The 13,620-nt window shown below is 65.5% G+C and overlaps 1 protein-coding gene across 2 annotated transcripts in view; it reads right to left on the bottom strand.

Moving 5' to 3' along the window:
* Positions 1-12,439, bottom strand: part of NDRG2 (NDRG family member 2) — a 13,361-nt gene extending 922 nt beyond the window's left edge. The window contains exons 1-15 of one of the 2 annotated variants that reach the window (XM_029912611.1): positions 12,354-12,439; positions 8,369-8,454; positions 7,748-7,853; positions 7,368-7,488; positions 7,059-7,121; positions 4,900-4,960; positions 4,570-4,656; positions 4,260-4,316; positions 3,810-3,913; positions 3,330-3,374; positions 2,889-2,940; positions 1,313-1,360; positions 829-864; positions 413-464; positions 224-257 (exon numbers count right to left, since the gene is read on the bottom strand). In XM_029912611.1, the coding sequence (XP_029768471.1) occupies positions 224-257; positions 413-464; positions 829-864; positions 1,313-1,360; positions 2,889-2,940; positions 3,330-3,374; positions 3,810-3,913; positions 4,260-4,316; positions 4,570-4,656; positions 4,900-4,960; positions 7,059-7,121; positions 7,368-7,488; positions 7,748-7,853; positions 8,369-8,446 (944 nt within the window). In that variant the 5' untranslated portion in view covers positions 8,447-8,454; positions 12,354-12,439. The remainder of the gene's footprint in view (positions 1-223; positions 258-412; positions 465-828; positions 865-1,312; positions 1,361-2,888; positions 2,941-3,329; positions 3,375-3,809; positions 3,914-4,259; positions 4,317-4,569; positions 4,657-4,899; positions 4,961-7,058; positions 7,122-7,367; positions 7,489-7,747; positions 7,854-8,368; positions 8,455-12,353) is intronic. The other variant, XM_026656813.1, reaches the window with a different exon arrangement.
* Positions 12,440-13,620: the final 1,181 nt, after the last annotated feature.

Below are 13,620 nucleotides of genomic sequence, written 5' to 3' on the forward strand. Positions count from 1 at the left end.
GGGAGCTCCCCACACAAACTGCACAATGCCCCCTACACCTGTACAGGGAGTGGATGGGGGGTGGTGAAGGGGGGGGAGCCAATGTGGGGCATGTGGGGTGCATGGGAGGCAGTGCAGGACACTGGAGTGTGGGGGGCAGGGAGCCAGTGCAGGGTGTGGGGTGGGGCAGCCATATGTGGGGGTCTGGGGGTGCATGGGGGGAACAGCAGAGAAGGTACCTGACCCCATACTCAGTTTCCTGTCCAGGACGTAGGGGACTGAGAAAGAGAGATAGATGCTTCAGGGACTGGCCTGGCAGTGGGGCAGCGACTCGGGGCTGGGGATGGGCCAAGGACCCAATGCACGGGGGGGGGCTGGGGGAGGGGCAGGGCTGGGAGATTGGGACACCCCTCACCCCACGGCGGCTACTCACTGTATCCCATGCCCTGGACGAAGTACTTGAATGCCTCGGTCAGCTTCCCAGGCTGAGAGATGGGGACAAGATGGAGATTAGAACCCGTGCCCCACAGCTGGGCTACCCCCAGACCCTCCCCTATTGCCACCCACCCCCTATATACCCTGGCTGTGTACCCCACCTCACAACTCTCGCTCCTGGCTACCCCCAACCCTCGCTCCATCCCTTACATAGCCAGACTGTGCCCCACAACTGTCCCCCTAGAGATCCTGCCTGTACCCCCCAGACCAGCCCCCATTATGTCCTTCCAGTGCCTTCCCCCCTCAGGCCCCTCCCCCCATGCTGTCCTGCACCCCCCCAACTACTGCCCCAGAGACACCCTCCCCCTCACGCTGCCCTGCGCCCTCCATCCCCATTGGGAAGGCAGCTCTCACCTGTGTCAGCTGGGGCTGCCCCCCGGAATCTGCCATCTGGAAAACAAAGCCAACACTCAACTACTGGAGGGGCCCAGGGCTGGGCTACCAGGGGGCTGTGGGTCAGGAGCCAGGGGCACCGGCAGAGCTGGGGGGGGGGAGCCCAGGGCTGGGCTAGCAGGGGGCTGTGGGTCAGGAGCCAGGGCCACTGGGAGAGCTGGGTAGAGGGGAGCCCAGGGCTGGGCTACCAGGGGGCTGCGGGTTGGGAGCCAGGGGCACCGGGAGAGCTGGGTAGAGGGGAGCCCAGGGCTGGGCTAGCAGGGGGCTGCGGGTTGGGAGCCAGGGGTACTGGCAGAGCTGGGTAGAGGGGCGCCCAAGTCTGGACTAGCAGGGGGCTGCGGGTCGGGAGCCAGGGGTACTGGCAGAGCTGGGTAGAGGGGCGCCCAAGTCTGGGCTAGCAGGGACTGTGAGTCGGGATGGGGTGGGGGCAGGGGACATCACTCACCTTGAGGAAGGAGGTCTGGGTGGGATCCAGTTTGGAATTACACTCCACCTGGTTTGGGGGGGGGGGGGGGGACAGAGAACAGTGTGAGGGGAGCAGAGCACAGAGACACCTGGACCTTGAAACGCCCCCCCAGCCCGACGACATCCCAAGGCCCAGAGCTCGTTGTGCCCCTGGGAATCAGACGTCAACCATGCTTTGCCTGGTGTATGTGTAAGGCCTGGAGCCCCCGGCCTGGCCAGTGACACTGTGTGGGCCTCAGTTTCCCCTGGGTGCCGCATGTCTAAGCAGGGGGTGGGAGAGGGTGTTTACTGTTGCAGAGGCCCAGGTATGACCCTGCCTAGGAGCCTGGATTCCAGCCCAGCAACAGCTGCCTGAGGGCCCATCCGAACCTGGAGCCATCCGGTTTTGTGAGCTGTTTGCCCGGACCTAAGACAAAGGGCGGAGGAGGGGCTGTTGGGGGAGGGGATATAGGGGGCTCGGCTGGACGGGGGACAAGGAGCAGCTGGAGCCCATGGGGACAGGGACAGACCCAGCTGGCCTGAGGGCCCTGAGAACATCCCGGGCTGGGTTCAGACGTTCATACTGGCTGAGTCACCGCAGGCCAGGGACCAGACTGGGGTGGACTCCCCGAGGGGCCCACGGCAGAGTCAGGCGGGCTGGAGGCTCAGAGGCACGGTCCTGGGAGGCCCTGGCCCCGGAGAGCGAGTGCGACCCTTGCAGGGGACTGATGCACCCACGGGGGCTCCTCTCAGCGGCCGTACGGAGCCAGCACAGGGCCTGGGAGCCCCTGAGGGAAACCGACACAACCCTGGTCAGTTTCACGGCGCTGGCCAGTGCCCCGAGCAGGAAATCAGGGAATCCGTCCGGTTTCTGCCAGGGCAGCCCAGGGGGCAGGTGACGTCCCCCCTTTAGCAGGGATCAGCCCCAAACCAGCCGGGGACCAGAACCACGGAGCGTCTGCCTGTTCTAAACAGAGAGAGGAAGTGTGTGTGTCCGTCTGTCTGTCCATCCAGCCCTGCGGGAGGGAATGCATGTCCATGTCCCTGCTGCCCCCAGCTGGGTGTGATGAGCCCAGCTCAGAGTGTGTGTCTGTCCGTCCCCAGCAGGAGGGAATGAATCCTGCACTGTCTGTCTGACCCTTCCCCGCCGCCCCCTGCTGGCGGGAATGAGCCTGGCGCTGGGTGTGTGTCCCATTGTGTGGTGTGCTCGGGTTGTATAGCAGGGTGCGCTGTGGGGCTGCGCGCTGTCTATGTTGTGTAGCTGCAGGGGGTTGTGTAGCTGAGGGTCTATGTGCTGTCTATGTTGTGTAGCTGTGGGGGGTTGTGTAGCAGAGTGCGCTGTGGGGCTGTGCGCTATGTTGTGTAGCTGAGGGTCTATGTGCTGTCTATGTTGTACAGCTGTGGGGGGTTGCATAGCTGCGGATATGTGTGTAGCAGGGTGCGCTGCAGGGCTGTGCGCTATGTTGTGTAACTGCGGGGATGTGCGCTATGTTGTGTAGCTGCCGGGGGTTGTGTAGCTGCAGAGCTGTGCGCTATGTTGTGTAGTTGTGCATTGTGTGGTTTGTTCTGTTACTCACCACGGCATCTTCATGGGGGGCCTGGTCTCCCACCACCAGCATCACGGGGCACCTGTGGGACAGAGAGATGGAAAAGGGATGGTCGGAGTGCCCCTCCCCTCTCCCAGCAGCTGCTCTGGTGGTCCGGGGTGGGGAAGCTGGGCAGAGCAGAGCACAGGGGTGGAGGGGGTTAGGGGTCAGCTGGGTGTCCCCCCCATTCCTGGGGGGTTCTGGGGACAGGCCCCGCCCCTAACCAGGGGGGGGCTGAGGGATACTTGGGAGGGCAGGGGTATGGGGCTGCTGTGGGGTGTTTGTGGGGTACCCAGGGGGGGAGAAGGGGGTCCCTGTATGCTTGTGGGGGGCTGAGAGGTGTTAGGGCATTTATGGGGGGCCATGAGCAGGGGTGTCCTAGGGGGGCTGTGGGGTGTTTGGGGGATACCCGGGGGTGCCGGGCTCACTTACTTCAGGGTGACGTCTCCTCCACGTTCGAAGTTCAGGTCCCGGCGGCTGGGGAGGGGGCGGGAGGAAATGGGGGGCTGAGAACTGCCCTGCGCCCCCCACATCTCCCAACACAGCCCTGAACCCTCCCAACTCCCCCTGGTCTCAGCACAGGGGGGCGGAATTGGCAGCAAACTTCCCCGCCCCGGGTCCCCAGGTCACCTCTGTCCCATGAGCCTTTACAGTAACTCCAGCCTCAGTCATGGCAGCCATGATAGAGCCCCCCTGCCCCCCGCTAGTGCCCTCCAGCCCCCCCGCCTCCCTGCCCCCCCAGTGCCCTCCAGCCCCCCTGCCCCCACCCAGCGCCTCCACCCCCACCCAGAGCCCTCCAGCCCCACGGCTGAGCCCCCCCCAACTCCAGCTACCTCCAGCCCCACTCCACGGCCAAGCCTCCCATACCCACCCCGCCTCCAGCCCAGCCCCACAGATGAGCCCCCAACACACGTGTTGTAGCTGCTCCAGTAGAGCTGAATGTTGCTGAGGTTCGGGGCTCCGACCAGCGCCTCCCTGTACTGCTGGACCAGCTCCGTGCAGCCGGACAGCTCCTCCTGGGGGGGGGGGGGGGGGGGGGGGGGGGGGGGGGGGCGTCCCCCCCCAGTCACCGCCCCCCCCCGGCCCTGCCCCCCCTGCCCCCCCCCCCACAGCCCTGCCCCCACAGCTCCATGCAGCCGGACAGCTCCTCCTGGGGGGGCAGGATATTACTGGCCCTCCCGCCGGTCCTGCTGCTCCCCCCATCCTTCCCCCCAGAGCCCTGCCCGTCTACCTCTTCACTGCCCCCCTCCCCAGGCTACCTCCCTCTGCCCGGGGAAGAGCCCTGGGTCTAGCCCTTGGGAGCGCCAGGAGTGGGGCCCATCTGCAGCCCCTGGGGGCGACACGCAGATTTCCCCCCCTCACCTGGCTGAAGAGATGGGCCAGGATCATCTCGGGGATGGACGAGGTCAGGCCGCTCAGCTGGGGGAGGAAAGCAGAAGGTGAGAGGGGGCACTGGGGATGGGGGGGCAGCACCGAGGGGGGTGAGAGAGACGTGAGGTGACGGGGGGGGGAGGGGGGAGAACGCCAGGAGCTGACCCTAGGCCAGAAGAAAGTTCCCTCTGATCTCTCCAGCTGTCCACGGTCTCTGTTTGCTCCCCCAGACCTGTACCCCCCCCCGGCACAACCACCCCCGTACAGGAGAGCCAGGGGAAGGGACCCCCAAACCCCCTACCTTGTGAGCCGCCCAGTCCATCCAGCCCTTGGCATTGGGGTCGATGTTGATCAGAACCAAGCCCTCCACAGTGTCAGGGTGAGAAAGCTGGGGGTGGGGGGGGGAGAAAGAGAAATAAGGGTGAAAACAGCCCCCGTTGCCCCCGCTAGCCCATCCCTTGCCAGCCCTGTGCTCCCCCCAGCCCTGCCAGTGCCCCTCACTCCCAAACCGCAGCCCCCTGCTATCCCAGTCCTGTGCGCCCCCCAGTCCTGATAGCCCAGCCCTTCCCCCCCAGCTCTGCTGGTGCCCCTCACTCTCGACCCGCAGCTCCCCTGGGCCTGCGTCACTCACACTGTAGCGGGCGAGGATGTAGGCGCCGGCTCCCACCCCGATGCCAATGATGCTGGTGAATCTGTGGGAGGAGGGGGAGGGGGTTAATAAACCATGTGTTTGGGGGGTGAGGGAGACGAGTTGTTCCTAGCTCCCATGGACCATGAAATCTGGGACTTATCTGGTCACTGGCCCCATGAATTCACCACCCCGCGGTAACAGGGAGCATCAGTTGGTGGATGTCATGGTGACCTGGAACAGGCGACAGATGGACACAGGCCTTGGCCGCGTGATGTCACCCAGGGACAGCGTTTAGATCAGGCCTGGTGCACGAGGGCAGCGTGAGGCCGGAAACCAACGCCCCAAAGCCAGGCAGTTGGATGCGGCTGAACTGGGGAACGTGGGGCCAGATTCCGTCTCTTTCCTCTCGCTCTGGCCTCAGGCTGGCTCTCCTGCAGCACGGCTGAGAGCCTGGGACCAGCCAGGCCACTGAATGCAATGCCCCGAACAGCTCGATGCTGCTCTGAGTTTGCCAGGTCTCAGCACGGCCGATCAGGCCGTGGGCTGGGCCTGGGTTTTGCCAGCAGTGAGGCTGCAAATGAGTCTGTGACAAAGTGGGGATTTTCTGTAGTATTTTTATGAGGCCTGTGCGTGCCTCAGTTTCCCCGACACGTTGCATGGTGTGACGAAGCAGGGGATTTTCTTGGTGTTTTGCAGGAGTGGTGTGCATGCCTCAGTTTCCCTGTGTGCTGCGTGTGTAACAAGGTAGTGGGAGGGGGTTTGTTGTCACAGAGGATCAGGTGTGACCTTGCCTAGCAACTGGGACACTGACATCGGCCTGGAGATGCGGGACCCTAGCGACTGAAAGGCCCAGCCTAGCTTGGAAGGCAGCCGGTTCTGACCAGTGGGAGGACAAAGGGCTGAGGAGAGAAGGGCCCGGTGACCTGACCAGCCAGTTCCAAGCAGGGGGAACAAAGGACAGAAGAGAGAGGGCCCCAGTGACCTGTTTACCTGGGACCGAAGACAAAGGACAGGGGAGGAGCTGTGCGGGAGATGCTATTGGGTGATTGGCTGGAAGGAGGAGGCGGCTGGATGCGGGAGAGACCTAGATGTGCTGTGCTGAGGGTTACTAGGCCCCAGGGCCGGAGAACCTCCTATGCTGGGTTCAGACGCTCAATAAACCTCCTGTTTTACGCTGGCTGAGTCACTGCAGACTAGAGATGGGGGGGGGGGCTTTGCTCTCCGGGGGGCCAGAGCGAGGGGACTCCCTGAGGGGCCCATGGCAGAGCCAGGAGTGCTGGAGGCACAGAGGTGCAGTCTCGGGAGGCAGCGGGGCCAGAACGCCTATCCCCAGTGAGAGAGAGCGACCTTCCCCCGCGGGGGCTGTCTCGCAGAACGGGGGTTTCTCCCAGGGGCCGTACGGAGCCGGGAGCACCAGGCCTGTGAGTCCGTGACACCTGGCTACCCAGCGGGCCGAAGAGGAGTCACATTTGCTCTCAGGGCAGGCGAAGGCTGCTCTCTTCCGTCGGTGTGAATACCCAGCCCCACGGGCGGCAGAAGCGCTGTGCACACGGACGCTCATGCTGGAATAGTCACGCCCTGGAGCGACACACGCTTTGCCGACACTGGCTATAGTGTAGACGTGGCTTCAGAGACACAGGTGGGGGCGTCGCCTGCTGTCTGAGCAGACTGAACGGGACAGGCTGACCCCGTATCAACGGAAAAGTCGTGAAGACAATGGCAAACCCAGTCCCCAGGACACGGCCACCCCGAAGGAGATGGGTCCCCTGCCTCTCAGCAAAGACGCTGGCTGGAGACGGAAGGACTGGGGAGGTGGGAGCTGGGAACGGGCAGACACCCAGACGCAGCCGAAACGCCGGTGCCTCCAGCTGGGCCCCGGCCGACCCAAACCGACGGAGCCTGATTCACACAGTGCAAGGCCGGGCAGTCCCAGGGGCTGTTCGCACCTTTGGCTCTTTGTTCCATCTCGATTAACTGAACAGACCAGAGATCGGGGTCCGGCCAGGCACTGCACAGACCCCCCCCCACCCCGAGACAGGGTCCCCCCCCTGCACCTGAGCTCTGGGACCCAATTCCCCCCCAGCCAGCCCCACAGTGGCAGGAAGGGGAGGCGGGGGAGGGGTGCATGCTGTGTTTGTCTGTTCCTGACCCCCACTCACTTCAGGTACTGCAAGATGCAGGGGATCATGTCGGCCAGCTGGTCCAGCGACGGGTACTGGTATCTGCGGGAGGAGGGCACATCAGCCGGGGGGAGGGGGGGGAGCAGAGAGGGGTAGGGTGTGGGGGGGTGTCTCTTCCCAAAAGGAACACTGGGAGTGGGGAAAGCAGGGTGGGGAGCAGGGGGTCTCACCCCAAGGGGAACAGCAGGAGTGGGGAGAGGAAGGGATGGGGGCAGGGGGTCTCACCCCAAGGGGAACAGTGGGGATGGGGGGCAGGGGGAGGAAGGAGTGGGGGGCAGGGGGTCTCACCCCAAGGGGAACAGTGGGGCGCCTTCCTCCATGCCAGGGGCATCCACGTGAACCACCACGAAGTTCTTGACGATCTCCTGCATGTCCTCGAAACGGAAGAGCGGCTCGAAGCAGGACTGGTCTGGGGAGGCCGGAATAGTGTCAGAGCAGCAAGGGACGCGATGGGGGCAGGATGGGGGCGCTGGCTGTGGGGGGAGCTCCCAGCAGGGGGCACTGGGGGGGGAGTGGGATGGGAGCTCCCAGCAGGGGGCACTGGGGGGGCAGGGTAGAGGGGGAGCTCCCAGCAGGGTTTTGCTGGCTGTTGGGGCAGCAGGGTCAGGGCGCTGGCTGTGGGGGGAGCTCCCTGCAGGGATCCTGTCCCTTCCGCTAGCCCCACTTACGGTTGAGCCCCACATCGTGGTAGGTCAGGATGGCCGGGCGCTTGGGCTTCGGGGTGCCATGGACGGTGAAGGCCACGAGTCCATAGGGCGTCTCCACCGAGTGCTTCTGCCAAAGAGAGAGAGATGGGGGCTGTGAGGCGTGTGGGGGGCTGCCCCATGACTGGCATGGGTCCCAGGTGGAAACAGCTGATGCCGTTGCGCAGAGGGGGCTCCCCGCTTTCCAACAACGCAGGCTGGGCAGCCACCGCCCAGGAGACGCCCGAGATATCGGTCCCCAAACAGCCCCCGCCCCCGTTCCATGGTCCATACCCTGCCGTGGGCTCCCCACAGAGCTGGGCACCCCCGGGTTCAAATCCTGACTCCCCAGCGGAGGGTGGGGGAAGCAAGGCTGGGGTACCTGGGGGTCCACTGCTAATGTCCTGCTCCCCCATGCCCAGGACACTGCGAGACGGGGTTCAAGCCAGGGAGGGGTCAGTGCAGCTCAGACAACAGGAGCCAGGACTCCTGGGTTCTCTCCCCAGCTCTGGGAGGGGAGTGGGATCTAGTGGTCAGACAGCGGGGGGGGGGGGGGAATACAGCAGTGAGCACCCCTCCCCCCCAGCGTGCCCTTTGCCCTCTGACCTTGCCCGGGACGGGCTGCGAGGGGGGCAGCAGCAGGGGCTTCTCCTCCGTGATCTGCACCTCGTGGAGCTCAGTCATGGCTGCGCCTGGGGGAGAGGGAAGAGCGGGGGTGTGGGGGGGGGGGATCAGAGCAGGACATAGATACACCTGCCAGCACTGCCCCTCCCCCACCCCAAACACACAGCCCCCCCCCTAGAGCCACCCCCCGACACACAGACCACCCCCAAAATACCCAGCAGATCCCTGTGGCCTGAGGTGCTCAGAGACCTCCCCCCCCCAATCCCAGGAGCCCCCTGCCTAGCCCAGCCCCCTACCCTGCTCCGGGCAGGGCCTCAGGGCTCAGGGGAGAGGGGGCTTTTCCCAGGATCGGGGCTGGGGATCAGGCTCAGGAAGACCCTCCCCCCATTGGTGTCCCAGGAAGTTTGTGCATCAGGCTCCACTGGGGGGCAAATTCGGCCCCCCCCCCGCCATCAGGAGGCACTGGCTGAATGAGCAAGTTGGGACCTGAGCCTCTCCTACCCATCCTGCCCCACACCCCACAGCGCCTCTTGCTGGGAAAGTAGCCCTGACTCTGTCGCCTCCCTGCCCCTCCAGCTCGCAGTGCCGGTGGGAGCGGGGATCCAGCCCCCCAGCCAGGAAGGGGTTAGTCCCTGCAGCCCACTGAGGGGAGAGAGGTGGGGTGCTCTGGGGGGCAGGGCTGGGTACCAGGCCAGGGGATGTGGGGAAGTCAGGGGGAAGCAAGGTACAATCAACCGGACCTGACCGAAGGGAGGACGTGAAAGGGCACTGAGCTGGGGCGCCACGCGGCCGAGGGATTTGAACCTGCCACGAGGAGGTGCCCAGCGGGATGGCGTGGGCGGAGCTGGGGCCCAGGCTGCAGCCTCTCTAGATGGCACGTGTGGGTGTGAATGCCCCCGCCCCCCCCAGGCTGCTGGTTCTGGCGAGCGCCGTTCGCTCTCCAAGGGGGAAGAGCTGCGACGAGGGGGGGATTCTTGCTGGTATTTTGATGACCCCCACTGTGTGCCTCAGTTTCCCCATATGCAGCGTGGTTGCCCAGTAGGGTAACTAGCTTGCAAGAGTAAAATATTGGGACACATGGGGCGAGGGGGGGGAGCCACAGGCTCACAGCTTCCACTAGAGTAGTAGGGGAGGGGGGAGCACAGCCCCAGGAAGCTGCAAGGGGGGGGCGCATGGCCCTGGCTCCAGCCCCTGCCGCAAGCTGGGGGTGCAGGGCCCTGGCTCCCGCTGCAAAGGGGGGTCTCAGGGCCGGGGCAGGGGGTTGAGGCATGGGAGGGTGTTCGGGGTGCTGACTCTGGGAGGCAGTTTGGGTGTGGGAGGGGGCTCAGGGCTGGGGCAGGGGTGCGGGAGGGGGTTCTGGGCAGCCCTTACCTCAGGGGGCTCCCCAGAAGTGGCGACATCTCCCTCTGGGTCCTAGACGGAGGCGCAGCTCGGCAGCTCTGCATGCTGCCTCGCCCCCAGGCGCCGCCCCCGCAGCTCCCATTGGCCGCAGTTCCTGGCCAATGGAAGCTGTGGAGCCAGCGCTCATGCTGGGGACAGCGCGCAGAGGGAGATGTCGCCACTTCCGAGGAGCTGTGCGGAGCCGGGTAGGGAGCCTGGCAGCCCTGTGCCAACCGGAGGCCTGGCAGCCCTACAACATCGGGACAAATGGCATCCTGATCGTACATCGGTCGGGACACGGGACAGAAAGTTAAATAGCGGGACAGTCCTGATTTTATCGGAGTCTGGTCACCCTGTTGCCCAGCATGGGGGAAGGGCGGTGTGCGCTTTCAGGAGAGGCTAAAAGGCACCCGCATGGGTGACACCTCCCTGCCTCGGGGAACGAGGAGTCATTAAGGAACTGGCTGGAACTGACCCAGGTGAACAAGGTGCCCAGCCACCTGATGCCAGCTCCAGTGATGCCTAGATTCCTCCTCCCCCAGCTCAGCAGGGGAGCTGAGCAAAGACCCCCCCAGCTGAAGCAGGAAGGGCTGGGAAGGTGGGAGCTGGGGGTGAGTGGGGGCTGCCCACCCGGGAAGGGACGAGGGGGTCAGACAGACACTCAGACGCAGCCGTAACATGGGGTGCCTGGGCCCTGGGCCGACCCGACGCCGCGTCTCCCTGCTGCCCTAAGGGCTTCCTGGGCTGCGTCCCGGTGACTAACCAACCCAATCCCGCGTCGGTCACGGCTCTCCCAGGAGTCAGGCTCTGCTCACGGGGTGCGGCAGGAGGGTTGGAGCCCCAGCACGTCGGGGAGCCCGCGTGGCCTCCCCTGAAGGGAGAGTGGGACCCCCCAGGGGGTCCTGCAAGGGGCTGCTCTAAAGCTGGGGGCACAGCACCGATCCTGGGGATCTGGGACACAAGGTTGGGGGCAGGGGGAGGTTATGGGGGTTGGGGATGTTATGAGGGTAGTTGCCAGACGGGGGAGGGTGTTAATGGGGGCAGGGCTGGCAGCCAGGTAGGGTGTGGGGGAGTTGGGAGGGGAGTTATGGGGCAACAGGGACAGGTGGGGGGGTTATAGGCGTGGGGGAATTGGAAGAGTCATGGGGAGCCAGGGTGGGTGTCACAGGGAGCAGGGTGTGGGGGAACTGGGGGGTTAGGCAGGAAGGCGGGGGGCCAGGAAGGGGTAGGGGTGGGTCAGTGACTGTCCAGGCTGGGTCCCTGCCCAGATGCCAGCAGCCAATGTCCCCTTAGCCCCTCAGTGCCTGGTCCATTCCCTGGACCCCGGCCCCCTCAGTGCTGGTAGAACCAAAGTTAATGCCCTCCCTGGGACCCACAGGGTGTGGGGTTTTTCCAGACCCAGGACATGTGGGGCCCTGGGTGGGGAGCGCGGGAAACAGGCAGACCAGCACAGTCTGTCTATGGGCTACCCTATGGGCTGCCCCATGGGCTGGGAGGGCCCCATCCCATAATCCCCTGAGCCTAGCTCTCCTGGCCATGGGGCAGGTCTCCCTCCACGATCCTGAGGGGCTTGGGGTAGCTGGGTTGGGCTGGCTCTGGGGTCAGCTTCAGGGGGAGGAGAGGGGAGGAGACAAGCAGCTGGCTGGGGGGAGCCAGACCCAGCGTCCCTTGTGGACAGATCTCTTCACGGGGAGGGATGTGGACAGACGGATGGACAGTTGAGGGGAAGGATGGCTGGTTCTGAATGGCTGGAAGCTGGACTGCTGGCTGGACAGACAGATAGGTGGGGAGCTCTACCCACTACACCCCACTCCCCTCCCGGAGCCAGGGATAGAACCCAGGAGTTCTGGCTCCCAGCCCCTGTTCTCAGAGGAGGCCAGACGGCCCCACGGGGGTGTGTGTGTGTCTGGTAGGCAGTGACCAATGATTCTCTTCCCAGCCCCACGGGAGAGGGGCACAGGGCTGGGCTCAGTGCCTCAGCCTTGTCAGGACCCCCGAGGAAACAGCCCTGCCCTAGGGACGCTGGGATGGGCCCCCAGGAACCCCCTCCCTTAGGACCCCCACAGAGCCGGGGAGAGAACCCAGGAGTCCTGGCTCCTCCCAGCCCCCACTGTTCTAACCCACCAGCCCCTCCTCCCAGAGCGAGGGAGAGAACCCAGGCGTCCGGCCCCTTCGCCATGGTGGGTTTTTCCGCTTGACATTTCGCGTGTCGCTGCTCGGAGGAAGCGACGGGAAGAGCCGGGGAGACGGACACACGGAGCTGCGCCCCCCTCCTTAATGATCACCCCCCTCGCCCTCCCCACATCTCCCCCCCTCGCCCAACCCCCCCGCCAAATCCTACCAACCCCCGCCCCCCTTCTCAGCCCCTCCCACCGCCCCGATCCCCCCTATCTCAGCCATGGCCCCACATCACCCCACTGCTCCCCCGGGACCCCTCCCCCTACCTGAGACCCCCCCACCCAGACTGGCCCCCGCCCGAACATCAGCCCCCCTCCCGAGGCCCCCCTCCAGCCCTATCTGACCCCTCCCGGATCCCCCCCCAGAACCCCCCGTCAGACCCTTTCCAGCCCTTCACCCCCCCCCGTACCTGCTCTGTCCGTGTGTCCGGCTCTGCCTGCGCCTCCCTCCGTCAGTCCCTCCACCTTCACTTGCCTTTGACTGACTCTGGATACAAACAACCCCCCTCCCCGCCACTGGCCCCTCCCCCCCCTACACCCCTCCCCCCAGCTCCGGGCTGCCAATCCCAGGGCCGGGGCGGGGGGGCGGCGGAGGGGACTTCCCTGCTACAGCGCTGGCATGGGGGGAGGGGACGAGGAGTGGGAGTGGGGAGGGGTCAGAGTGGGGGTGGAGACAGGGAGAGGGCAGAGAGTGGGGGAGGGGCAGAAGGGGGAGGGGCAGAGTGTGGGGAGGCAGAGGGGGCAGTATGGGTGGAGGGGGAGAGTGGGGGGACAGGATGGAGTATGGGGAGTGGGCAGGACGGGGCAGAGCGGGAGGACGCAGAGGGGGCAGTATGGGGGAGGGCATGGGTGGGGGGCAGCGGGCAGAGTGAGGGGAGGAGGAGGGGGCAGAGTGAGGGGATGGGGACCCATCCTAGGGAGTCCCACCCCACGCTGGCTGGATTGGGGCTGGGCCCCCTGCTGGGGAAGGACCCCACGGCAGGCGCTGTCCCCCCCCCCCAATGCCTTATCCCCGTCCATCCGGTTGGACCGGTCTGGGTCTAGCCCCACCCCGCCCTGCACCAGCCAGCACAGCCGGCTCCTCCCGGATCCTCAGCCATGGGCCAGGGCATAGGCCCCCTCACCAGCTCTATGTGCCCCCAACCATCACAAAACAGGCTGTAGCTCCCAGCCCCACCCCCTGGAAAAAAACCCAGTGGATAGAACCCAGGCGTCCTGGCTCCCTGCCCCCCCTGCCAAATTCAGGGATAGAATCCAGGCATCCTGGCTCCCTGCACTAGCTGTTCTGCTGGAACGGATGGGCCCATGGGTCAGATCGGGGGGGAGGGGAACCAGTCTGGGGGGCATGTGAGGGGAGGGGACTGGCCCCTGGAGTGTGCAGCGGGGCCGCCATGGGTGCGGCTGGCTCCCATCACCCACTCAGTCCTGGACCAGGGTCACTGTGGGACCAGTGTGTGGGGCACTGCCTGAGGGACCCACCATGGGCAGCCCTTCCTGGCAGCCAGCCAGATGTGCCCTTCGCCCCCACCCATCTGTCCGTCCATCCCCTCCCCCCGTCCACCCCCCATCTGTCTGTCCATCCCATCCATCCATTTCCCCCATCCATCTAACCGTCCACCCTTCTCCTCCATCCATCCATCCATCCATCTGTCCACCCTTCCCCCGCATCATCCATCC

This window comes from Terrapene carolina, unplaced genomic scaffold, assembly GCF_002925995.2.
Source record: "Terrapene carolina triunguis isolate 2854851 unplaced genomic scaffold, T_m_triunguis-2.0 Scaffold233, whole genome shotgun sequence".
Lineage (NCBI taxonomy): Eukaryota > Metazoa > Chordata > Testudines > Emydidae > Terrapene > Terrapene triunguis.